This window comes from Rhinatrema bivittatum, chromosome 6, assembly GCF_901001135.1.
Source record: "Rhinatrema bivittatum chromosome 6, aRhiBiv1.1, whole genome shotgun sequence".
In the NCBI taxonomy this organism is placed as follows: domain Eukaryota; kingdom Metazoa; phylum Chordata; class Amphibia; order Gymnophiona; family Rhinatrematidae; genus Rhinatrema; species Rhinatrema bivittatum.
In genome coordinates, this window is record NC_042620.1 from 213621858 (window position 1) to 213649772 (window position 27915).

Below are 27915 nucleotides of genomic sequence, written 5' to 3' on the forward strand. Positions count from 1 at the left end.
GGCATCGCGCCAAATAACTACACCAGAAAAGGTGTATTATTCGGCGCGAAACTGACAACGATAAAGGTGCTTACCTTTCGCTGTTGGCGCAGGCTTCGTGGCATCAGGCCCGGTGTCACCCTGACTCCTCCTCTTCCGGGGCTGACGCCACCCCGAGCTAGCTATCGCACACGTATGCTAGCTTTAGAAAATAACCCCCTTAGCCAGACAAATGGTGCTGAATATCAGCCTCATAATGCAGTCTTCATGGAGAAGATGGAAAGCTGAGCATAGGAGCATCAGCGGTGCTCATACACTGATCAGATGCCTATGCACATCCAAGGAACAGTCTACCAATGAAAATTGACACTGGGTACCATAGCAGCAGTGGAGTCAATGTCAGGCACTGTGGCACCTGCAGAATTGACACGAGGCACTACGACACCAGAAGAAATGGACAATTAAGCTCTGGAATTTGTTGCCAGAGGATGTGGTTAGTGCAGTTAGTGTAGCAGGGTTCAAAAAAGGTTTGGATAAGTTCTTGGATGAGAAGTCCATTAACTGCTGCTAATCAAGTTGACTTAGGGAGAATAGCCACTGCTATTAAATGCATCAGTAGCATGGGATCTTCTTGGGTTTTGGGTACTTGCCAGGTTCTTGAGGCCTGGTTTGGCCTCTGTTGGAAACAGAATGCTGGGCTTGATGCCTTGATGGACCCTTGGTCTGACCCAGCATGGCAATTTCTTATGTTCTTATGTTCTTAATGGTGATGGAATCAGTGCTATGAGAATAGGCACAATAGGATGCCGTCGGAGTTGGCACCAGGCAGTTAAGATGCAGGACACCATCAGGGGGATGCCATCGGGTGCCAATAGTATTGGTCTCCGCCAGGCACCATTGGCACTGTGGAATGGGCGCTGGGTGCTGTTGGTGGTGATGGAATCAGCTCTGGACAGATTTGATGCTGAACAGAAGAGACCATAGTAATATAATAGGACTCAATAATAGCCAAAAATACACAACAAACAAAATAATAAGGATTTGGCAAAAGAAGAATAAAGAACTCTGTATATTTTCTCAAGCAACCATCATACTTGGCCACAGTGAGCTATGTGGCTTATATGTGCAAGCCCGTGAGCTACTGGGCTTGACTAATCATCGGTTGCTGAGAAGTCAAATAATGCTGACACTGTGTGCGAAGCAACTACTGTGTAAGCACTTATCTGGTTCCACGGTTGACGGAATAGTATATATAGTCCTGAAGTATATATAGTCCAGAAGAGACCAGCAGAATCAATGACGGGCACCATGGAATTCACATTGGGTGCCACCAGCAGCATTTGGCACCACTGCAGCATTGGCAATGAAGATGTGTTGCCACGCAGGAGGCATCAACATAGGGCATGACTGCGCCACAGTACACTGTCACCAGTGCATCAGTGTCTGAGGCCATGGCGCAGACATTGTGCACAGCTGCACAGATGGAGAATGATGCCAGGGCATAAATGTTGGATACTGCTGCACTATTGGAAACCATCATCAGCTCATTGCGCACTAGTGCTCATAAAACATTAACTACTAGTGTGCCGAGACATCTCTTGGGCATGGCAGCAGATATTCAGCCGAGCTCCCTGGATAGAAGAGTGAGGTCCTAATCATGCCTGGATTATCAGGGGAGTAGAGGTATGGATCAGAGCCTTGATTCACCTTCTCTACAAGTAGTGGAAAGGCCTCCAGAAGATTTCTTCTCTGTCAGCTACGACCTGGATTCCCACTTACTGAGGAGCTCCCAAGAACTTTACTATTCTGAGCTCTCTAAGGTGAAATTTCTCTTACTGGTGGCTATATCTGATGATGGCACAGTCTACAGTCAGCCAGAGGGCTAGAGCAGCTCTTTCCAAGCCTCCCTATGTGCAGTGGAATCGTAGGATCGGTTAGACCCTTAGTATTTTTAGTTCCCGGCATTAATGAACTCCTTTGTTGGAGGCAGATGTGACTTAGTGTTAAGGTCCATTCTACTGGTCCATTCTACTGTCACTATAGCCCTACTATCCACAGCCAAAGCATAAGGGTAGGGCAAAATAGTGAGGGGAGTGGGTCTCCCCCCATCAGCAGCTTGTTGCTCACTCTCCTGATAGAGAGTGGAGGGCTTAAGAACTACAGCATAGCCCAGCTGGGAGCAGACCCAGAGTTTTGACTGGATTAGGGGATCATTATCCAGATTCCAGTGTCATCTCTGTAATACTGTACCTCCCAGTCGAGGTGGGGATGAGAGATTTTAGCTAAAACCAGAATATCAGATTTATCTGAGTTATCAAGAGGAGAGTACTCATATTCGATAGTCCTCCAAATCACTCTCTGATAAATGCTTTTACAGCTTTTCAGTGTTGGGGAATGTCCCTGTCGGAGGCTCATGGAGCCTGGATAAGTTACATCACAGGTATGGGAATGGAATCTGGTCACATATATGCCACTGGCCCCGAAGAAGTTAATGACTCAGTCCCATCCGAGATGGCCTGCTAAGGAAATGCTTGCGGTGTTTTCCCCCTAAGCACCTTACCTGCTGAATAGATGCTTTCTACCTGAATCATCCTTCCTTTTGGAAACAGCATTGAATTGAGGAAAAGAGATAAGGAAGCTTGGCACCAACATCCAGATGTTCCTTACTGTTGTAGCAACATGGGGTGCTGCCATGAGATGAAAGCAGCACACTGTTGATAGTGAATTTCCTCCACTAGCAATCCACTCCCTAGGAGCTGGAAATATAATTTTTCCATGTAAGGGGATAGTAAATGGAATACCTGCTATGTAGAGCATAAACATGTCACTTGATGTCTGTTTAAGATAGGTCATCATCAGGGTCAAGTTGTATACTGACCCCTAACATGTTGATGGTTCCATCCACTCTGTATCTTGGGCAACATCCACAGCACTCAGTCACAAGGGACACTCTGTCATGGTGGCTGATTCATTCCAAAGTTGTCTAGTACAACTTGTCCTTACTATGGATGTGTCCAACTTTGGTTTGGGAGCTCGCATAAGGGGCTCCTCACCCAGGTGCCTAGGATCGCTTAGGGAATTTCATTATCCTTCTTCAGAGAAGGACAATAGGTGTTAACCTAAAATCTTTGATGGCTCATTTGGCTGACAAATTGTTCCTTGTCCCCAAACAGACATTAATTCTACTTTATGTAACAGAAGGCTATGATGTTGAAGAACCGGGAAATTTTTAGCACTAGAGCTCAAAGTTCTCTATCAAGTGGATAGGGAGTCTGTCCTGATGGTCAGACCCCTTACCTAAGCCTGGAACCCTCAATGATCCCTGTTCAGGGATAAAGTTCAGATATTCCACATGTGCAAATCCTGTTGTACTGTTTTGTTTTCATCTCTTTAATGGAGAGATTCCTGGACTTCTGTTTCAGCATATCAATACCCTAAAGTCTGTGATTTTGATACATTTCTCTTCAAATTACTCAGTTTACAAGGCCATATGTATACCAAAAGAATCTAGGATGTTACATTTCTCATAGCTCCTTATTGACTGAAAATGATTCAGGAGGAGCTCCCTGGGTGAACGTTCATCAGGGATCTCATCAGGTTGGGGAATACCCCAATATTGATCTTTATGGGTTAGGGAATGCTACTCTGTCCCAGCACTGGGTTTGGGCTCTCTTAACCCAGATGCAGTGGCATAGCATGCAGCCCCAGAATTTATCTGGTAACATATCTCCTAATCTTCTGGGATTCAGAAGGGATTTCAGGAGGGAAGTACATGGTTTGGAACGACAAGATCTTGCCGTATGACTTGAGGGAAGGGTCCTTGAACATTTTCCCCTGTTTCACGGGAAATCTGTTCAACTGCCTTCAGCATTCCCATGTTGGTTCAATTTTATTTGAATGCAGCTGGTGTTTTTACGACCATGTGGACGGTAAATCCATCTCTATATGGCATTCTTTCTTTGCTTAATTTGGGGTGGGCTTCAGTCTAAGCTCTCTGTCATGGGATTTCAACATGGCGCTCACCCAATGGTTAGAAGCTGTTTTGAGCCTCTGCATTCTTATTAGCATAACATCTGATCAGGTAGTAAGTTATCTCTATGCACATTTCTAGTCACTGCCTAACATCATGCATAAGTCTGTAAAGACAATCTCTCATTACTCTTTGGATACAAGTAATGCAAAGCCTTCCATATGGAGCGATCTGGGTCCCAGATAGTCTGCTCAGGTTTTCTTCTTGACATAAATAAATCTGGCATGACCACAGCCCAGAGCTCTATTCTCTTGCATAATGAATTGTGCCTTTTCTGTCGTCCAGGAGGACCTGGGTCTGGTAAGGCATATCAAAGCTCCCTATGCTGGAACTCTAACTGTGTCGGAAACAAAGCTGTAATGTGGGATTTTCTCCACATGTTCACCTCACTTCCCTGTTTTGGCAGAAGTTCCCAATGTGAAACTGAATTTTAAATAGTGTATCCTATGAAGTCTCTTTGAGATATAGAACCCAACTCTTTTCCCGCCTAGGACTCGTTGTTTGGTTCAAACTATCACAAAACAAAAGAAACAAAAAAAAAAAGAAGGAAAAAGAAATGTGAGGTTGGCCTGATGCCACCTAAAACAGTAGTGCTTTTGGCACTGTTTAATTTTCAACCAAAAATAAGGGAATATAGCTAGTATAATATCAAAACAACAAAGTCAACTAGTTATTAATATATTATATATATTAATAACTAGTTGACACTGTTTAATTTTCCCCTTTTGTATGAGGCTTGTGGCTTGGGACACCCCCCCCCCCCTCCCCCCCAATGTGAGGACTGTCATCCTATCCTGCTCGTCCTCAGAGAAGGAGATTTACCGATAACATGGCTTCTCCAATAGACAGCAGGATGCTATCCTCACAAAATCCCTCCCAACTCTCCTTGAAGTTATTTTCTCCAAGTCTTAGCATTCTCATGGACTAAGGGGCCCTGCTTGAGAGGCAGGGAGGTGGCAATGACTGTACTTGCCCAATAGGGCATGCTCAATCTTCTGGAAGCTTTGAATTCAAAGTTCTGTGCCAGGCTCCATTTGATGACTTCACTCACATGAGGACTGGCGTTACAGGTAAGTGACTTCACTCTACTGGACTAACATTTTATCTGTGATTGGCTTTCAAGATCTGATCTCTCTCTTACCATGTAGAGTAGATGTAGTGTATTTGGATTTGCAGAAGGCTTTTGAAAAAGTCCCTTATCAGAGGCTTCTAAAAAAACCCGAAAATGCCATGGGATAGGAGGTGATGTCCTTTTGTGGATTGCAAACTGATTAAAAGACAGAAAACAGAGAATAGGACTAAATGGCCAGTTTTCTCAGTGGAATAAGATAAACATTGGATTGCCTCAGGGATCTGTACTTGGACCATGCTTTTTAATATATATATATATTTATAAATGATCTGGAAAGAGGCACGAGTGAGGTGATCAAATTTGCAGATAACATAAAATTATTCAGAGTAGTTAAATCACAGACTGTAAGATTGGGCATCCATATGGCAGACGAAATTTAATGTGGACAAGTTCAAAGTAAAGCATCAGTGGGAGAAGCAGGATTTATTTATTTATTTATTTAATTTCTTTTCCTATACCGATGCTCAAGACTAGGTCTTATCGTACCGGTTTACAATGTAACTGAGGGGAAACCAATTAACATCAAGGTAGAAAGTAAAGTTACATTAAACAGGGAGCATAAAACCTGGGCAATGGAAGAAAGTGCAGAATTTAAACTAAGAAACAATTAGAGAGAGATAACTATATAAATCAACAAAAACTGTAAGATACAAAACATAGGTTTGTCCTAGGCAGTTGTTAGCCTGGTATGTCCAGAGGGAGAAGGAAAGGGTGAGGTTGGGTGGGGGGAAGGGATAGGGGAGGGGAGGGGAGTGAGAGTCAGTGATGGTTGAGGAGATCCTTCAGCGGTAGGCTTCTGCGAAAAGCCAGGTTTTCAATTTCTTTCTGAAAGTTGATTTGAACCCTGGCTTCCCTGCTTCTTTAACCACTAGGCCCGTCCATGGTGGGCATCTTATTTAAATAATGCTTGAAAATTACACTGTTCAGCTTTGATCAACTGACATTGACCATGATTATTATTGGTAACATACTGAATGGCATTTCTCAATAACTTATTTCTTGAACTTGATTTGGTTTTTCTCTCCATGTTCCTTGAAAATTGTTTTGCAAGGAAAAATTTGGCAATAGCAAAAAAAAGCAGAGAGATTGTTTTCAGACAAACCAAAAGAAGAAAAATATGGATGTAAAAACAATCCCAATTACAAGTTCCATGTAAGTTAAAATGAGCTCTCATATCACAATCTGTATCCACAACTCAAGGTCTGTCTCTCAATACAGTTCTCCCATGCATGAAACTCAGCCAGTGACGTAATCATGCAGACAGCTTGAACGACAACACATATATTAGGTTCCTGTGGTTAGATGCTAACAGGCGTTAACACTTCCCCTTTGATCTGCAACTGTTACCAGGAAGATAATAATGCAAGCACAGAAAACTATTACTTAAAGTTTCAGGTCATGCTAAAACATCTAGTATTGCATGGCCAGGATATCTTGAGACTCAACAAAATGATTCTACTTTGCCGCAATTAAACATCAAATTGTGCTTTTGTTGCATTTTTACTATTTGCTTCTTGGACTGGATGTGCTTTTATGAAAGACTGGAAACTGTGATGAGGTAAGATGCATGGCTTCTTTAGAAAATGTAAGTTTAAGGAAAATGTGTGCTTTTTGAAGCAAGTGGTTCAGCTAGGATGTGTTGCATATGTGACCAGCCTGTGCTGATGAAATGAAGTGCAGGATGCAGTAGGTTGGTTTCTCTCTCTATTTCTAAACTTACAGGGGAATAAGGTAGAAAGAATTTCAACACGGTGCCCTGGTATCCTAAAGAAATGGATTCTGTGCTCTTGCCATTCATACAGGTTGTTCACGTACCCATTCCATTTGGCTGAAAGCATACAGATATGGGATATCTGAGGGTGCTTGGTGACAAAATGAAGTTGTCAGAACAAACTTTGTTAACCATCACAAGGTATTCTATTTTCTAAAATATGTTTGAAATTTGTACCCTTTTGAAGGACATTTCCTAATTCTTGCTCGGAAGCCCAGTTTTCTGTGTCTATAAAGATATGAAGCAAATTCTTCTGAACAGGGAACAGGGTGGGGCACAAGAATAAGTCTAATACATAGTTACCATTGCATATGTCTGAAAGAGAAATGAGCGGAGTTTTGAAAAATGTACTTTTGTTTCATGTTTGCATTTTGGGGGACAAGCAAAATGATTCTTAACAGTAAGCAATTATTTCATGAAAATGCCACAGTTAAGATGAGTATTAGCCCTGTAAAGCAGTGATGGGTATATTTTAGAAGTTAAAAGAGGTAGTTCAGTCTTTTATGAGCCATTTTATACCAAAATTAATTTGGGACAGAGATAGTTTACTATCTTTTTCTTAGCAATTTATTATATGCAGTACATCTTGCCTTAATTTTAACCAATCTAATTGTATAAATAGTAAAACTATACTTGATAAGTATATTGGAGCTTAAAGGAATTAAAGCACAGTAATCAAGATGAAAATTATTAGTGCTAATAATAATAGTTATAATAATAGTAAGAAATAATGTCAGTATTTCTTTCCTCTCGTCACACATACAAACACAAAGTAACACTGTGTACTTTTGAATACTTATTAGTTCAGTGATACTAAGCTTGCTAAAATGATGTCTCAAAGGTGATACAATCTAAAGTGAGAGGTATGGCGTTCAAAATATTAGCATTAGACATTGTATCTGTCTATAGTCTTTATTTGGCATACGATAGAGGAGTAGTCTAAGTGTCAGAGTGGCAACTGTTTGAATCCTGCTTCTACCACAGAAATTCCTTGTGACCTTGAGCAAGTCGCTTCGTATTCCATTGTCACAGGTACAAATTTAGATTGTAATTCCTCTCGGGCAAGGAAATAAGTACTGTACCTGCATTGTAACTTGCCTTGAGCTCATATTTGGAAAAAGGTGAATAATTAAATTTTAAAAGTAAAAGAATAACTTCCTTTCACATACAGTAAGTCTGAAATGTGTTGGAGAGGGAGTAGACTCCGAAGAAATGTGACCAGTAATTATTCATAGAAAGAATGGTTGCACGCATGGAACAGCCTTAAAATGGAGGACGTGGGAATAGAAAATGGGATCAGAATGCAAGAAAGCAGGACAGAAAATCCTTCACAGTGAGGGACCAAGTTTCCTATGGGACAGTCCATGACACTAACTGGTAAAATATTTAAGAGGGTAACTTTTCATTCAATGCACAACTAAGCTGTGGAATTTGTAGCTGGAATATGTCATCAAAGTTAACAGCATAGCTGAGTTGAAACAAGGTTTGGGGAAGTTTCCAGAAGACACTGCCCATTAACACTTATTAGCCAGGCAGGCATGGGGATCACCACCTCTTATGACTGGGAATGAGCAACAGGGAAGGGAGACAGGATGCTGGATTCGATGGCTTTTCTTATGTTCCATAGAGTCTGAGGTACAGCAGCAGACAGAGAAAATGGCCAGACTGCATAGATTTATTATATCTGTGTTCTGATGTTTCTGTATTTCTGAAATGTGTTTCAATCTCAAATGGAATGCATTTCAAACTCATTTGAAGAAAAGTTAACCTATACCATGGTAGCTGCTAGTTTTCTCCTTAGCAGATCGATCCTGTGTAATTTTCTGTACTGTAACTCAGAGCTATGAATCTCAAACTCAATAGTGCCTTATATTTGAAAAATAATGGTCTTGCTGTCATATAACTAAGCACAAAGAAAACCAGACATAAACCTGAGCGTGCAGGGTATCAAGCCAAATTACTACAGAGAAAGCACTTCTTAGAGTACAGACTGTCAGCACATAGAAACTGAAATGAAAAAAAAAATAGAATTGAAGATCACCCATTGGCATAGACAAAGGTCAACAGGGTTGTTCCAAGGATTACCTTAACAGGGTTTCCTTCAGAGTTGCATGTACCAGAAGCAACAATGTTTACTTTGCGCCAATAATCAGAGCCAGTGCAATTATGTTAGGTACCCTAGGTGAACTTTTAATCTTGCACACACTCTTACACACCTGCCTATTGGCAGCAATTCTAATACAGCATCCCCCCCTCTCTCCCCACTCAACATCCACATGCCACTCTCCTCTCACCCTCTGCCAAGTTTTGCATCCCACTCCCTTTGCCCCCTGTCCACAATGCCCAGCATTTTCAGTTTGGAGCTTGCATTTGTTTTCGGGCCATTTTTTGAGTGAATTTCATTTCTGGGGGTTTAATTGTTCAATTTTATCCATTTTGGAAAATACTGTGTGCCATTAGATAATAGCACACACTCTTTTCAAATAGTGCATGCTATTTTTAAAAAAGAATAAGCATTTTCAGAAGTTTCATGGCCATTATCGATTTGTTTGGGGTTTGACAAAACAAACAAAATGTCGGCCTGATTCTGTTCGAGAAACACATTTGTTTAACATGAATGCACATTCCTGCCCAGCATCTCTTCTCCCTAACCTTCTGATCAGCATCTCTCCTCGCTCATTCTCGCCCCAGCATCCTCCCCTTTCTCCCTTCACTCCCTGCTCAGCAACACCAGAATGACTTCAATCTCTTTGCCCCCTTTTTGCAGTGCTCAGCATTCTCCATCCCTCAAGTCCCTAGCCGCCCTGAATAATTTCTCTCTGCCCCACCCTCCCCTGCCCAGCACCTTCTCTTCACAACTTCCCTATCCACCTAGCTTTATCTCTGTCACCTCTACCCAGCATCCATGCCTTAAAAATGGGTACCCAGCCCCTGGAATTTTCCAGGAGTTTTGCTGTGCCCTAGGCATCCACCTAGTTTGCCTAAAGGAAGAACCAGCCCTGCCAGTAATGCAGAACTAATCTTGATGGCCCATGTTTTGTGCAGACTGGGCTGCTTCACATAGACAAATGAACTACAGTTTTGACTTGTTGCTAGAAATTAGTATTCAGTGCACAAGTCCTCTAGTATTGCTGCCAGAAAGCTTGCCAGACCTCGATGAGGTGACCTAATATAAAATCAGCTCATAATAAGTCAGGAGACCAGGATGCCAGATTCCCACTGGAAGAACATGAAACAAATGCAGTGGCAGCAGCCCAACAGAGTGCCACAGCTCCTAAAAACTATGACGCTATTTAGTTGGGGGTGGGGGTGAGGGTTAAATTATTTATTAACTGAGCCCTACTTTTTTCTTGGATTTTAAAGGAAAAGATCCCCAAGTTGCTAAAGAGTCACCTGACAGCCAGGCTTCTAACTTCCTAATGATTTTTTGTTTGTACTTACATCTACTTTCCAGTATTGCCACAAGGTCACAGAATGGATCCACAAATAATTGCTTACTTAGGGAAAGGTAATTTACTTAATACCTTGGAATCCTATGTGCAAAAGAGTTTTGCCATAGCTTAAGAACATAAGCTATGGAATGATTGATTTTTTTTCTTTTTAATTTGAGCCTCATTCTCTATAACACTGAAAACAGAGGCAACATTTACATAGAAACATAGAAATATAGAAATGACAGCAGAAAAGTCCAATCGGCCCATCCAGTCTGCCCAGCAAGCTCCCACATTTATTTTCCCATACTTATCTGTTTCACCAATTACCAAGTTCAGGGCCCTGATTCAAATTTCCTGCCATCCCCTGCCATTGATGCAGAGAGTAATGTTGGAGTTGCATCAACGGTGAGCATAAGGCTTAATGGTTAAGGGTAGTAACCGCCGCATCAAGCAAGTTACCCCGATGCTTGTTTATCCAGACTGCACAGATCAATGCCTTGTTGGATGTTGTCTTAATGTAAATCCTCTTTTCCACATTTATCCCTGCTATTTAAGCAGAGAGCAACACTGTATATGTATTCAAAGTGATGTATTGGTTTAGGGTAATACCCGCTGTAATAAGCAAGCTACCCCCACGCTTATTTGTTTACCCAGATTGCGAAGTTCAGTCCTTTTTGGTTGTTGTCTGATTGCAAATCCTCTTTTCCACATTTCCCCTTGCCGTTGAAGCAGAGAGCAATGTTGGAGTTGCATTAACCGTGTGAAGGCTTATTGAATAAGGGTAGTAATCACCAGGTAGTAGCCTCCGTTCCAGTAAGCCACCCCCTGGCTCTTCTCTTCATTCCCATCCTCTAGCCTTTATGGATCCACAGTGTTTATTTCTGGATAGTTTATTTTTTAAAGGCTTTCTAACTTGGCTGTGTGGTAAAATTCCCTAAGGAATACCGTAATTATTATTTGCGTGCGCACACAGACATGTTCACACATTGTACTTGCACTGCTCCACTTTCCATTTCATTTGCTCCACTCTGCATTTCAAATGTGCCCCATAATGATCTCAAAATAGTCTGTACTGTACTTGGAAATCAGCCAGAGCAGGAACTTAATTCAAGAAAGTGTGAGATAAACACAGAGGGTCCTTGGATGCCAGGAAGTGTGAACAAAGGCCGAGCTCGGGGAATCTCCATGTTGCTGTATCAGAAAGGGGGTAGCCTAGATGGGCCTTGCCATCCTTATCTGGTGACATTTTCTGTTTCTGTGTTATATTTATTTATATACATACATACTCCATACAGAAAACAGTTACAGAAAGTAAGTGAGAGAGAGATGTGAGGTGCTGTGTGTCAAAGTGAGATTATAGAGAAATGGAAGAAAGATGGAAGAAAATATCTCAATGGAATGGGACAGATTAGATGGGTCTTATGGTCTTTATCTGCCATCAAATTCTATGTTAAAAGAAAATACTAACATTTGTGTTTTCACCATCATTTTAGAAACATATAAACATGATGGCAGCAAAAGACCATCCCGTCCATTTAGTCTCCCCATCCATCCAATTTATGTAGCCATTACAATCCCATTCACCCCCTCAGAGATACCCTGTATTTATCCCATGCTTTCTTCAATTCAGATACCATTTTTGCCTCTATGACTTCCACTGTGAGGCCATTCCGTTCATCCACTACCCTCTCTGTAAAGAAATATTTCCTAAGATTACTCCTAAGTCTGCCCCCTTTCATCCTTATCCCATGATCTCTTGTTCTAGAGCCTCCTTGGCATGGAAGCCTTTAAGGTATTAAATGTCTCTATCATATCTCCCCGATCTCATATTTCCTCTAGAGTGTACATGTTTAGATGTTTAAGTCTATCCCCATATGCTTTAGAATGAAGACCACTGACCATTTTAATAGCCACACTCTGAACTGACTCCAACCAGTTTATATCCTTTGACGGTGTGGGCTTCAACAGCAGCAATTTCTCCTCCATTTTTCTAATGCCTATTCCTCTCCCTATGCAGCCAAGCATTTTTCTGGCTTTTGCAGTTGTTTTATCCACCTGCTTGGTTACCTTAAGCTCATCAGATACAATCTCCCCCAGATCCTGCTCTTCTGATGTGCTTAGAAGAATTTTCCCACCAATACGGTACTACTCCCTTGGGTTTTTGCATTGCTGTATGTTTTTTATCATTAAATCTTAGCTTCCAGTCTCTAGATAATTCCATGAGCTTTACTAGATCTTTCCTCATGTTTTCCACACCCATGGCTATCTACCCTGTTACAGATTTTGGTATCATTGGCAAAAAGAAAATACCTTTCCCAACAAACCTTCTGCTATGTCACTCATGAAAATGTTGAAAAGAACTGGTCCCAGCACTGATGCCTGAGGCACACCACTAGTAATGCTCTTCTCCTCAGAGTAAACTCCATTTACCTCTACCCTTTCTCGCCTCCCACTCAGCCAGTTTCTAATCCAATCAATCTCTCTAGGTTCCATAACAAGAGGTTTCAGTTTATTTATAAGTCTTATGTACACAACTGTGTCAAAGGCTTACTGAAATCCAAGTACACTACATCTAGCACTTTTCCTTGATCCAACTCCCTGGTCACCCAATCAAAGAAATTGTTCAGATTCGTCTGACATGATTTACCTCTAGTAAAACCATGCTGCCTAGGATCATGTAATCCATTAGATTCCAGAAACTGCTCTTTCCTCTGATTTAGCAGCGATTCGATTCCATTACTTTGCTCACCACAGAGATCAGATTAACTGGCCTATAGTTCCCAGCCGCCTCCTCCTTACTTCCACTTTCATGAATAGGAACCACATCTGCCCCTCTCAAGTCCTCCGGAACTACTCCTGATTCTAACGAAGCATTGGAAAAGTCAGCAAGTGATGCTGCCAGGACTTAGATTCTAAGTTCCCTCAACGCCCTCGGATGTATCCCATCCAGCCTTATTGTCTTATAAGATTAGCTAGCTCCTCACAACCACACAATCGTATTTGTGTTTGTTTTATGTGGTCTTGCTCCAGGCCTTTACACAGTGAACACCGAACAGTAATATTTGTTAAGCAATTTTGTTTTTTCCTCATCAGCAAACACCTCAATGGTATTTTCCTCTATGCTAGCACTTTTAATGTGTTTTGTTATCAGTTCCTTAATAAACTGTGTGCCCATCCAAAATATGCAATACAAAGACAGTGAGTTGCAAACCTCCAGACTAACAATCCATGATTCATTTTGGGTTTTACAACCAACCCTCCCTGTGATTTTCATTTTGAATTACAATTCAAAGATCATTCTGGGAAATTTGTAAGAAGAGTTTTTTGAGCAGTGTTTAATAGTTCATCCCCTTTAATAAGTAAAACCAATTCAATTCTTTTCAGTTCAATAGATATTATTCAGGTAGTAAATATTTAAAAAACACAATCTTTAAATGATTCTGATTGATAATAAAAGGTCAAATAATGGCACTGATATTTCTCTGATACTTGGTATCCCTCTAAAATTACTTCCTCCATAGTGTAGGTCTAATTTATCAAGGATTTTCTTCCATTTTGTATCTATGATGAAAAGTTTTTATAAATAAAGTTTAGTATGCACTCGTGTTGACTAAAGTCAAGAAGATGACGGCATCAGCAATGCATTCAAAGCAAGATTTGGATAGGAGAAATGGAATAGGAAACAGGGGGTTGCCCTTTCCTAGCTGACAACTGTGCCAGCAGTAAAAACAGATCAATCCAGCTTTGGTGATTTACAACCAAGAATTGTAATTTCGCCCCAAACTGGGGTTTATTTTTCATATCACATTTGTTAAAAATATGAATTAAGCTGATATGACTGTGATTTTTTTTTTTTAACTAACCCAATTCCCTTCGAACAGAGGAGGCTAAGATTAACATGATCCAGAAACAGTTTGGAGTGTGTGACTTGCTGGATGTGTTGCGCGTCCCAGCCTCTTTGGCACTGCGGCCAGCCCTACTCACCTCGCGCTTCCGTCAACCAGCTCCGGGCACCCCTCCCTTGCGACCGCAGCCAGTTCACGGCATCCTCGGGCTCCCAGTTCTCCATCCTCCTCACAGGCCTCACGACGGAGCTCCCGCTGCGGCTCCGCGGCCTCGGCGTCCTCGGACACGCCCCTAAGCGTGCGCGCGGCCGACATGCAGCCCTTTAAAGGGCCCAGGGCGGAAAAACCTGCGGGGGTGCCTCCCGATGACATCACATAGATGCACTATTTAAAGCGAGGCCCTTTCCCCAGGACCTCGCCTTGGCAATCAGGTCAACACCGTTGGTGTAGTGAGTTTGCCTTTGTGTTCCAATGTCTCCCATTCCAGTGTCTCCCGTTCCATTGACTCCGTGTTCCTGTGTCCTCCGTTCCCAGTGACTCCGTGTGTTCCTGTATCCTTCCCAGGTAGTACCTCTCCGGACTGACCTTTGGTACTGACCTCTGCCTGCCTGACCATTCTCCTGCCTGCTGCATGGAACTGACCACTGCCTGCCTGACCATTCTCTTGCCTGCTGCCTGGAACTGACCACTACCTGCCAGACCATTCTACTGTCTGCTGCCTGGAACTGACCCTCGCTTGCCTTGACTATGCCCGGACTGATTCTGGTTTTGACCCCTGCTTTGGCTAACCTCTCCTGGACTGATACTCTGGTTCTGACCCTTGCGCTTCACTCAGACACTCTCTTCTGGCCTCCTGTTACCATTGGGCCAACCTGTTTGGAATCCAACTGCGGTTTCCACTTGGCTAGACCTACAGGCGCTGCCTGTCTTGCCCGGAGGACATCCATGAACTGTTGCCTACCTGAGGTCTCAGGAGCTTCTGGTTCAAGTCTAGCTCATCCACTCTGAATCAGCCACGCACCCTTGCTTGTCGTGGGCACACCTCTCCGCTACCTCTCCGGGAGACCAACAGAGGCCCACCTAAGTCCAGGCGGTCCGGGTACCCAAGGGCTCAACCTGCAGAAATCCTGGACTGTTATCGGTGAAGCTCCAGCTAGCCTCTTTCTCCTTGTGTGCTTCATCTCCTGGTGGCAGGCACTCTGGGTCCGACCAGAGGTCTGTACCAATCCTGCAGCAGGCCAAGGGTCCACCTCCAGCACAACAGGTTGCCAAGGCCATGGACTTGCAGGCCATCCTTTGTCTGGCTAATCGTGTCCGAGAACAACAAAGGATCTTAGAAGCGTTGGCTTCTTCTATGGAGAGAATATGTACACAATTGGAAGAATCTGTCATGGCTAACTCAGTGGGGCCCTCAATGTTGAAACCACTGTCTACGGCAAGTGTCTCCATCCGTGACCGTTCTCAACACTACAACCCTACCTGGATTACCTGCTCAATACTCAGACTTCAAGGATGTATTCTCCAAAGTAAACACTAATATCCTGCCGCCACTTCGAGAATTTAATTGACCCATAGAAATACTTCCTAAAACCAGGCCCTCCAAGGGCAGAACCTATCCCCTTTCACTTCCTGAAACCCAAGCCATGTCAGCGTACATGAAAAAGAATTTAGATAAAGGATTCATCAGACACTCTAATTCCCCGACAGGAGCCAGGTTCTTCTTCGTAAAGAAGAAGGACAGAAGCTTGAGACCCTGCATAGACTACTGAAGGTTGAACGCAGTAACTCGTAAGGACCGTTATTCACTGCCACTTATTAGCAAACTATTTGATGTCTGCAGGGCGCACAAATCTTTATGAAACTGGATCTCCGAGGGGCGTACAACCTTATACGAATCCAACCAGAAGACATATTGAAGACCGCCTTCAACACAAGAGATAACATAAGAACATAAGAACATAAGAAAATGCCATACTGGGTCAGACCAAGGGTCCATCAAGCCCAGCATCCTGTTTCCAACAGTGGCCAATCCTGGCCATAAGAACCTGGCAAGTACCCAAAAACTAATTCTATTCCATGTTACCATTGCTAATGGCAGTGGCTATTCTCTAAGTGAACTTAATAGCAGGTAATGGACTTCTCCTCCAAGAACTTATCCAATCCTTTTTTAAACACCGCTATACTAACTGCACTAACCACATCCTCTGGCAACAAATTCCAGAGTTTAATTTTGCGTTGAGTAAAAAAGAACTTTCTCCGATTAGTTTTAAATGTGCCCCATGCTAACTTCATGGAGTGCCCCCCAGTCATTCTACTATCCGAAAGAGTAAATAACCGATTCACATCTACCCGTTCTAGACCTCTCATAATTTTAAACATCTCTATCATATCCCCCTCAGCCATCTCTTCTCCAAGCTAAAAAGTCCTAACCTCTTTAGTCTTTCCTCATAGGGGAGCTGTTCCATTCCCTTTATCATTTTGGTAGCCCTTCTCTCTTCTCCATTGCAATTATATCTTTTTTGAGATGCGGCGACCAGAATTGTACACAGTATCCAAGGTGTGGTCTCACCATGGAGTGATACAGAGGCATTATGACATTTTCCGTTTTATTCACCATTCCCTTTCTAATAATTCCCAACATTCTGTTTGCTTTTTTGACTGCCGCAGCACACTGAACCGACGATTTCAATGTGTTATCCACTATGACGCCTAGATCTCTATCTTGGGTTGCAGCACCTAATATGGAACCCAACATTGTGTAATTATAGCATGGGTTATTTTTCCCTATATGCATCACCTTGCACTTAGCCACATTAGATTTCATCTGCCATTTGGATGCCCAATTTTCCAGTCTCACAAGGTCTTCCTGCAATTTATCACAATCTGCTTGTGATTTAACTACTCTGAACAATTTTGTGTCATCTGCAAATTTGATTATCTCACTCGTCATATTTCTTTCCAGATCATTTATAAATATATTGAAAAGTATGGGTCCCAATACAGATCCCTGAGGCACTCCACTGTCCACTCTCTTCCACTGAGAAAATTGTCCATTTAATCCTACTCTCTGTTTCCTGTCTTTTAGCCAGTTTGCAATCCACGAAAGGACATCGCCACCTATCCCATGACTTTTTACTTTTCCTAGAAACCTCTCATGAGGAACTTTGTCAAACGCCTTCTGAAAATCCAAGTATACTACATCTACCGGTTCACCTTTATCCACATGTTTATTAACTCCTTCAAAAAAGTGAAGCAGATTTGTGAGGCAAGACTTGCCCTGGGTAAAGCCATGCTGACTTTGTTCCATTAAACCATGTCTTTCTATATGTTCTGTGATTTTGATGTTTCCACAGCTGACCCCGCAAACTTCCGCCCCATCGCCAACCTTCCCCTTATCTCAAGAGTGATGGAAAGATTCGTCAACAAGCAACTGTCTGAATACCTAGAGGAGAACAATATACTCTCCCCTTTCCAGTTCGGCTTCAGGAAATCGCCCTACTAGCATCGCCCTACTAGCATCGCTATCTGACACCGTACTCCTCAATCTTGAAAAAAAAACAACCATACCTTCTCGCTCTTCTCGACCTATCTGCCGCATTTGACACAGTCAATCATGCCATCCTTCTCGAGCGGCTATCCGATATAGGAATTCAAGGAGAGGCTCATAGCTGGTTTCAATCGTTTCTGGAGAATAGATTCTATAAAGTCAAGATCAACAACGAAGAATCACCTCCCATTAAATCAATCCGAGGAGTACCACAAGGATCATCTCTCTCCCCTACTCTTTTTAATATCTACCTGCTTCCACTCTGCCACCTACTCTCCAACCTTAAGCTAAAGCATTATATTTTCGCTGATGACATTCAGATACTCCTTCCCATCACAGAATCACTACAAAAAACGTGGGCACATTGGAACAACTGCTTACAAGCTATCAACACTCTGTTATCCAGCCTGAACCTCATACTCAACTCAAATAAAACAGAAATCCTCATCATCTCACCAGACAAAAACCATACTCTCCTCAACTCCCAAAGCACATCACAATTCGCAAAATCATCCATTAACCACTCCCCTTCCGTCAGAGACTTAGGGGTGCGTCTCGACAATCAATTTAACCTTAAATCCTTCGTCTCCAACACAACTAAAGAATGTTATTTTAAACTTCAAGTGCTCAAAAATCTGAAACCTCTCCTCCACTTCAGTGACTTCCGTCTAGTAGTTCAGTCTATAATTCTATCCAAATTAGATTACTGCAACTCGCTCCTGTTAGGTCTACCGATCACAGCTACAAAACCCTTACAGATGGTGCAGAACGCTGCCGCGAGGTTACTCACCAACACAAATAAAAGAGCCCACATAACACCAATTCTCTTCAGTCTGCACTGGCTACCCATAAAAGCCAGAATCACATTCAAGACATTATCAATGATCCACAAGGATATTACGGGCATCGCACACCTAAACCTAAACTCGCAACTCCGACCTCACACATCACAAAGACCTATCAGATTCAACTACAAAGGTTCCTTATATGCTCTCCCGATCAAAACTTCACGATCTAAACGAGCACTGTTCTCAGCTGGGCCCACCCTCTGGAACTCATTACCACTGGATCTACGCCAAGAAACCTGCCATATAACTTTTAAGAAAAATTTGAAAACGTGGCTCTTCCGGCAAGCATTTCCAGAATCGCAGGAACACTCTGACACGGGCCAAAGAGCAAAATAGTTCACTACAAGTTCCATGACCTCACCTCAAGTTCCACGACCGCCCACATCTCTTCAAGGCCCGATTACACCTCATCTGGACAACCCACTTACAACCCACTTGTAGTGAATACCTCCCGCGTGGATGCACTAATTCTTTAGTTCATGCATTACTGATATCTAGACACATAAACACTGGACACTGTTACCTGTACATCCCAATTTAGCTCATCATTTAATTTTAGTTATTTCTACATGAATCCACGTTATTTGACAGCCCACCTGTTTTGATTGTTCCCTGTGGATGCACTAACTCTTTAGCCCATGCATTACTCATAACCAAGCCCATAAACATTGGTCCCTGTTACCTGTATATCCCAAATTAACACATCATTTATTTTTAGTTATTTTCTACACGTTTTCACGTATCATGACGAGTTACTGTTGTCTATATATATATATTTTATACTATTCTATTTATTATTTATTTTATTACAAGTTAGTTATTTACGCCATTATCTATTTTATTACATGTTATTTACTATATATATTCTCGTTATTTGATGAGTCACTGTTGTCTATTTAATATTTATCCTCATGTTCTGAAACTCCGTTTATTGTAACGCCTCGCCGCGACTGTTTTGTTTTATGTAAACCGACCTGATTTGATATTTGTATCGAGAATGTCGGTATATAAAAATGCTAAATAAATAAATAGAACACTTTCCACTATTTTTCCTGGCACTGAAGTCAGGCTAACCGGTCTGTAGTTTCCCGGATCGCCCCTGGAGCCCTATTTTAAATATTGGGGTTACAATTGCTATCCTCCAGTCTTTAGGTACAATGGATGATTTTAATGATAGGTTACAAATTTTTACTAATAGGTCTGAAATTTCATTTTTTAGTTCCTTCAGAACTAAAAAACACATGGGGATAAAGGTGAACCGGTAGTTGTAGTGTATTTGGATTTTCAGAAGGCGTTTAACAAAGTCCCTCATGAGAGGCTTCTACGAAAACTAAAAAGTCATGGGACAGGAGGCGATGTCCTTTCATGGATTACAAACTGGTTAAAAGTCAGGAAACAGAGAGTAGGATTAAATGGTCAATTTTCTCAGTGGAAAAGGGTAAACAGTGGAGTGCCTCAGGGATCTGTACTTGGACCGGTGCTTTTCAATATATATATAAATGATCTGGAAAGGAATACGACGAGTGAGGTTATCAAATTTGCGGATGATACAAAATTATTCAGAGTAGTTAAATCACAAGCGGATTGTGATACATTACAGGAGGACCTTGCAAGACTGGAAGATTGGGCATCCAAATGGCAGATGAAATTTAATGTGGACAAGTGCAAGGTGTTGCATACAGGGAAAAATAACCCTTGCTGTAGTTACACGATGTTAGGTTCCATATTAGGAGCTACCACCCAGGAAAAAGATCTAGGCAACATAGTGGATAATATTTTGAAATTGTCGGCTCAGTGTGCTGCAGCAGTCAAAAAAGCAAATAGAATGTTAGGAATTATTAGGAAGGGAATGGTTAATAGAACGGAAAATGTAATAATGCCTCTGTATCGCTCCATGGTGAGATCGCATCTTGAATACTGTGTACAATTCTGGTCGCCACATCTCAAAAAAGATATAGTTGCGATGGAGAAGATACAGAGAAGGGCAACCAAAATGATAAAGGGAATGGAACAGCTCCCCTATGAGGAAAGGCTGAAGAGGTTAGGGCTGTTCAGCTTGGAGAAGAGACGGCTGAGGGGGGATATGATAGAGGTCTTTAAGATCATGAGAGGTCTTGAACGAGTAGATATGACTCGGTTATTTACACTTTCGAATAATAGAAGGATTAGGGGGCATTCCATGAAGTTAGCAAGTAACACTTTTAAGACCAATTGGAGAAAATTATTTTTCACTCAACGCACAATAAAACTCTGGAATTTGTTGCCAGAGGAGGTGGTTAGTGCAGTTAGTGTAGCTGGGTTCAAAAAAGGTTTGGATAAGTTCTTGGAAGAGAAGTCCATTAATGGCTATTAATCAATTATACTTAGGGAATAGCCACTGCTATTAATTGCATCAGTAGCATGGGTTCTTCTTAGTGTTTGGGTAATTGCCAGGTTCTTGTGGCCTGGTTTTGGCCTCTGTTGGAAACAGGATGCTGGGCTTGATGGACCCTTGGTCTGACCCAGCATGGCAATTTCTTATGTTCTTATGTTCTTAGAAAAAGAGAATTATTATTGAGAAAGCAGGAAGCCATTTTGTCCATAGAGCATAGCTTCCGTGACAGTGCCCATATCTTTTTAAAATCCTAGTCGCCATTGATTCACGGGTCACAAATACTGGAGAATAATTCCTGGTTCATCATTCCTAGACTGAAGGAGGAAGAGAGGGAATGGGGGGAGAAAAAAGAGAGCTTCATAGCTACTATGTCTTAATATTTTATTCTCTTACACTCGATGAGGTCTCTGAGTATAATATGGATTTCTGCATAATAAAGATCTGCATTCATCTCATAATGGTTAGGGATCTCATCAAGAGTTAAAGAATGGCTTAATCTTAGGTGTACATATGTTACAACTAAAGTAAAGATTTGACTTTACCCAGAAAAATTCTTAGTTAATATAAATGATGTCATGTTTACATTCATATTATCCAAACTCTACATTTTAACTTTAAAAAATTATGCTGATTTCAACACATAATAGCAATGTATATACAAATCCAGCAAAATGATTTGTAGGTTATCATTATGCAGATACAAACTATTTACAAATATCCAAAGACACAAGTTCTAAGGGGCTTTGGACTTTTATTCAGTTCAGTAACATATTTTTACCTACAAATACTCCTAAGTTATGATACTTTTAAAAAAAAACTCAAAACGTGGTTGTTCCGCCTAGCCTTCCCAGAACCCTGGGATACACATTAGACTTTATCTACTCACGAACAATTATACGAACAATTATACCTCCCCTCATCTGATTCCTGGACAGCATGGATACCAACTCTAACATGTGGACTAATTCTATTCTGAACTATCTCTAGTCCGGAATTTGTTATTTCTCTTTTCTTTACTTAACTTTATCTCTTTTCTTCCAGCTACCTAAGCTTCCAAGTTCACGGTCCTCGTTTAATGTAACTTTGTCTCTTCCTTTACCTAATTATTTTTATCCCTGTTCGATGTAAACCGTCCTGATATGGTATACCATGAAGGTCGGTATAGAAAAATGTTAAATAAAATAAAAATAAATACTTAGCTACTATAAACCAGATTCCTACCCTCTTGAGCTTATCATGTGTTGGAGCCTTACAATGTGTACCGAGCTGTGTCTGGATCTGAGTGATGTGTTTTGGACTTGTCAAAAAAAGGCTGTTCAACCCTACAGAAACTGCAAGCCACTGCAGTCAAGGTGAAAGAATATAAAAATTCATCAAAAAAACCCTGTGTGCTCTCCTGTGAATGAGAAATGTTCTGTAAGAACCAGCATCCAGCACTCACAGTGTTATACAAGATGGGGAAAAGGGCTGTACTATTTAGCCTACCCAGAGAACAGCACTACATAGCTAGCGGAGGAGGAAATTAAAGGAATGCTGGGAGACCGTTTAAGGTATAAAAGGCACAATTTGGCTGTCTCTGTCTGTGTGTGGGGGGCAAGGATGGCCAGGAGTTGGAGCCAGGAAGAGAAGAGTGCATCTGACAACCCTGCAATCAGTTCTAGAGAGCTAATTATCGAGAGGGAGAGAAAGAAGTCTGCACTCTGGGGAAATAGATAGACAGACAGCTGTTCTTGCTTCATAGCCAAGTTACATGTAAAATTCCAACAAGAGATAGAAGAGCCAAGAGATGGGAATCTGAGAGACTTCCTTTCCGATCCAGGCTCAGGAGCACATGGATGGATCACTCTCCTAAGAGACTGAGTTAAGTAATCTAAACTTTGCACAGGGAGCATCTTAGCAGAAGAGGGAGAAGGTTTATTTCCTTGTCTTTTGTCCCCAAATTCAATATCTCATTGTAATTATTTCAGTTTTTCAGCCAAGCATAAATCCTTGCTGGGGAAGAAAAACTGGTGGACTGTAATCTTTTTGCAAGAGACTGAAACCAGGCCAGCTTTCTGTTTAGTACCAAGTAAACCATTTGGGGAAGCTCCCCAGGAGAGAGAGAGCTTTCACACACCGCAATCCTCATCCATTTGGTTTGTCATCTAGCCAGCTCCACAAACAAGAGGGACTTCTTCATTTTCTTGCTTGTTTTTTTTTTCCCCACACAATTTTGTGTTTGGGACAAGATGCACCCTTTACAAACTGGTGACATTGGGGTAGATCAGTTCCCCCCACCCCCTGTTTTAGTACTCAGATGTAAAGAATTTATGAAACCTGTGTACTTCACTGCTTTTCTCTCCAGCCTTTTCTCCATTAGCGTTCCTTATTCTTTTTACTATCCACACGAGTATGTTGGTTGCCTTGGCTAACAGGCCATACCCAGCGTTGTTTTTGCATTGCTTGCTATAAAATAAGAAAACTGCAAGTATATATTATGCTTCACTACTGTACTTTTCCCATTTAATTTCCTGGTTGGATTTACTGTCTACTTATACAGTACTAGTAAAAAGGTTACTTACTGTTGTATTCCGGTTTGATGATTTTATCTGGTCTGTGGTGCCACAAGTGAGAGGTTGCTTGGGAAGGACACAGAATTGTGATATCAGGGTGACCAGGACCCTGTCTCATCCCCCACTCAGACTATGAACCTGAAGATAAATCACATTAGTAAATATAATTTCTCGTGTTGTATTCCCCACCCTAAGCATAGGGGTAATTTGTAGTCCGAACCAAGTGTGTGTGTGTGTGTGTGGGGGGGGGGGGGGGGGGGGGGGGGGGGGGGGGGGGAGGGGCCACAATAGGTTGCACAGAACCATCACATTATGTTCTTACACTGTTCTTGATTTTTCTTTTCTCTTTGTTGGCTACAGAAATCCTTCATTCTTCAAAGACTGGTGTAGATGAATGAACACATGTGCCCAAGATGCCACACAACACATCTTCAAATAGCTGCAGTTCTCCTGATGTGGGATTTCAGTCCTCCCTCTATGCAGCCACCTTTACTATAATATTCATACCTGGTCTTCTTGCAAACAGTATTGCACTATGGATTCTATGCAGATTTATCAGCAAGAAAAACAAAGCCATCATTTTCATGATAAATTTAGCTGTGGCTGATCTGGCCCATGTCCTGTCATTGCCGCTACGAATTTTCTATTACATAAAACATACATGGCCTTTTGGAAACTTTCTTTGTCTACTGTGCTTCTATCTGAAGTATCTCAACTTGTATGCAAGCATTGTGTTTCTCACCTGCATAAGCGTTCAGCGCTGCGTCTTTCTCAGGAATCCCTTCAAAGCAAAAGACTGGAAACGTAGGTATGATGTAGCTATTTCTACTGTTGTATGGATAGTGGTGGGGGCAGCATGTTTACCTTTTCCAATCATGAGAAGCTCAGGATTATCAAAGAATGCAACCGCCTGTTTTGCAGATCTTGGTATCAAGAAAATAAACACCTTAACCTCTGTCACCATGCTGACAGTCGCTGAATTGTCAGGATTTGTGGTTCCTCTCATCGTCATTGTGTACTGTACCCGGAAGACAAGACAGTTTTTAAAAAATGAGGAGCACCTTGTTAAACAAAGCAATGAAAAGCAGAAAGCTTTGAAGATGGTCTTGATGTGTGCCGCAGTTTTCTTCATATGCTTTACTCCATATCACATAAACTTTATTTTCTATATGCTGGTCAACCTGAATATTATTACACACTGTTTGATAAGTAACAGCTCAATAATTTTTCATCCTTTTTCTTTGTGCCTTGCAAGCATAAACTGCTGCCTGGATCCTGTTTTGTACTACTTCATGGCCTCAGAGTTTCGAGACGAGATCTCACGACATGGAAGCACTGTAATGCGTAGACGCCTAATGAGCAAGGAGAGTGCATCATCCGTCAAGGAATAAGAGTCCTAATTTTACATGTATTTCCTGTTAAGGACAACAGAGATGTTTCCTAGCACATGATTGATGCAAATTAAGACTCTGTAAAGCTTTGGCATTACTGAGCGCCATTCTGTTTATAAAGGTTTGTTAGCATGCATCGCAAGGGTATAGACTCTGGACGGGTGGGAAGGTGGCTGACATGGCAATCCAACTCTGAACACAGTGATGAATAGGTGATCAGGCAAGAAAACAACTGCCCCATGGAATAAAAATCACAATTTATTAACATCTGTTAAAAAGGTTCATGAGTAAATTATTATGCAGTGTACTGATCACAGAGATTTGTCTTGTAACAATTCCTACATGTAGCCCCCAAGAGAAATTTTCAGAAAAAGACGCTGAGAAACTGAAAGGCTAGAAAACGGATTCTGACCTTTGCTACACAAACACTAACTGTAGCTCCATTGGCCTCTATTATGTCAAATTCTGGGGTGCGCTAAGAATTATACTCCGGAGTAAATCTCTGTAGAACGGAGTCAGATATCTGAACCGATTACCTTTTTTTCCCATAGCATTAGAAGAAATGGCCTGGGCTGAATATTTCAAGATAATTCATTCGTTTGCACAGGCCAGAGGGTTTTCCAGAATCGAGGCTAATGCGATTTCTTGAGGTGAAAGGAAGAGGCTTCTGTTTAAAGAATCTACCTATAACCTGTGGGAAACCATAGCTTCATGGATTCCCATCCCAGCTTGATCACCCAAGCCTTTTGTTCTTCCAAGAGAGTTTGTCACTGAGTATTAATAATTACAGAGCCTGTCTCTAAAGCACCATGGGACCTGAACATCTATAGCACTGTTCCTAAAGGTATATCATTATTGTTATCATTAGCATCGAGCCATTAAAGATTTTTACCATAAAAACTGGTTTTCAGTAGGACCTTTAATTAAGTTCTGCATAACACAATAAAACCACCTTATGAAGATAATGATTTACCAAAAAAAGCTATTTTTCTTAGTTATCTTTGAATGTTTGGCAGCCCCTCTTGAAGAAGGCAATATACATTTAGTATTTACCCAGGCTGACTCAGTACTGCCGCCCTCAAATGCGGCTACAAGCACGTGGCAGCTCCATCCGCTTGCACACATTTATCCTCATTAAAGGGAGGCTCCCGCTTGCTTGTTTAGGGTGGGGGCGGGTGACAGCGGGCAAACAGATGGATTTCCATCCTATGCCTGCTTGCTGCCTACCTAAATCACTGGGTAGCTAATCTATTTGAACACACCTAAAGCACCACGGATTGCCTAAGATTTATTTTTGGATTGGACTATCAGAGAAAACACTGCGTTCTCAAGATCAGCAGAGCTATGCATATTAATAAAATAAACTTTGAGGGGAAATTTTCGCATAGCACATGGAGCGCCACGCTATGTGGGTACTTTTAACATGTGACTTTTTTTTGCAGATTTTCAACCCACACTGTTGTTTCCTCGTAAAAATGAAATTGGCAGTTGCACAGCGTGCACTCTAAAACAGGCCCTCGAGCTTTGCAGCTGCTGTTTGAGTGGGTGGCTGAGCGGACACAATAGCAGGCGCATGTCTCATGAGCTCTCATCTTTGCATGATCTCTCTCACGTCTTAAAGTAGTGGGACCAGCTGCTTTGTTTATAGTGAGTCACCTATTGGTGCAAAACTCGCCTACAGTCCGACCACCGCCACCAAGAAATAAATATTCAGAGCTAAACATAGCCTCTGCTATGATTTTTTTTTTTTTTTCATTTTTACAAATTTGAGGGGGTCCGCAATAAAAATGAATATATTTGGTCCAGTTTAGGTTGGCACAGTGAATGCAAGGCAAGAGTGTTTTTGTACACACAAATAATTCGAAACCATTTAAACTTTTTCCTTTTGTGCGTTCGATAAATGTGGGTAAACGTACATTAAAAAAAAAAGGGATGTGAGTGCAGTTATGTGTATCAGGGAAATTCCTGCATGCAAATCAGTGAGCGCATCTCATTCACCCCGTACAGCTGCAGGGTCCAACTCTAGAGCACGAGGGACGCGCGTGCTGTCCCCAAACGCTTCAGCCAGGAACTTTCTCCGTGGGCTACCTTAGACCCCCGTATATTAGGATGCATAAGCACTATTGTACTTAGCTTAACATTCAAATGTGCTTTTTTTTTTTTTACTATTACAAAGAAGGAGCAGTGACATCTAGCGGCTTGAAGAGGCATCAGAGCATTGCAGGCATGTTTACATTTCGGTTACTTTTTACCAAAGCCCTTTTTCTTAAGGCTTCCATAACAAACACACCCACACATACTGAAAACAGTGCATGACAGAAACTGCAGAGGCGATGAGCCTGGAAACTGGCCTCTGCAACAAGAATTTGAACCCTGTTTGTAGCACAAGACGGTCCAGTTCCCTCCCCTACAGCGCATAATTGTATGCTGCTAAACTCTGCATTGAGCTCTGAGGGCTTTGCCCAATAATGTCATGTTATTTGTATTAGTAATAGCATCTTATACCTTAATTTGATTTATACAAACATTACAGTTTCCTGGAAGCATATTATCTAATTTATCCTATGCAGTCTGTAGCTACACAATCCATTAGAACATGTCTGAAACTATTGTCTTTTTCTGTATGGCTGTTGTATATTATATTTTTTTGCTTAGTAGATGCATTTACTTCTTTCAGTATTTCCTGTGTGTTTCAGACAAGATCCTATATTGATGACATCTTTACACTGAATATTCTGTAGATGGAAAGATGTAATCGGAGCAGTCTAGTAGCTCAGATATTATACTATGATTAGGGTCAACTAGAAATGCGAAGCCTAGGGCAGATTAGCCTTTGCAGAGCCAGGCCCCCTCCCCCCAGCTCACTCAATCATTTCTGTCTCTCCCGAGGGCAATCTTCTCCTCCACCCCCTTTTTTGATCCTGTGCACCCAGCCTTGCCCCTTCTCGCCCCCTCTACCTCCCAGTGTGATCCTCTTCACTACCCTCATCCCCACTGCATGGTCATTATTCC

At 41.8% G+C, this 27915-nt stretch overlaps 1 protein-coding gene across 4 annotated transcripts in view; it reads left to right on the plus strand.

Moving 5' to 3' along the window:
- P2RY10 (P2Y receptor family member 10) overlaps positions 1-26758 on the plus strand; it is an 85803-nt gene extending 59045 nt beyond the window's left edge. For 2 of the 4 annotated variants that reach the window (XM_029606532.1, XM_029606533.1), the window contains 2 exons: positions 6944-7053; positions 23873-26757. In XM_029606532.1, the coding sequence (XP_029462392.1) occupies positions 23926-24903 (978 nt within the window). In that variant the 5' untranslated portion in view covers positions 6944-7053; positions 23873-23925 and the 3' untranslated portion in view covers positions 24904-26757. Of the gene's footprint in view, positions 1-6466; positions 6700-6943; positions 7054-23872 lie in introns of those variants that run through there. The other 2 variants (XM_029606531.1, XM_029606535.1) reach the window with 2 other exon arrangements.
- Positions 26759-27915: the final 1157 nt, after the last annotated feature.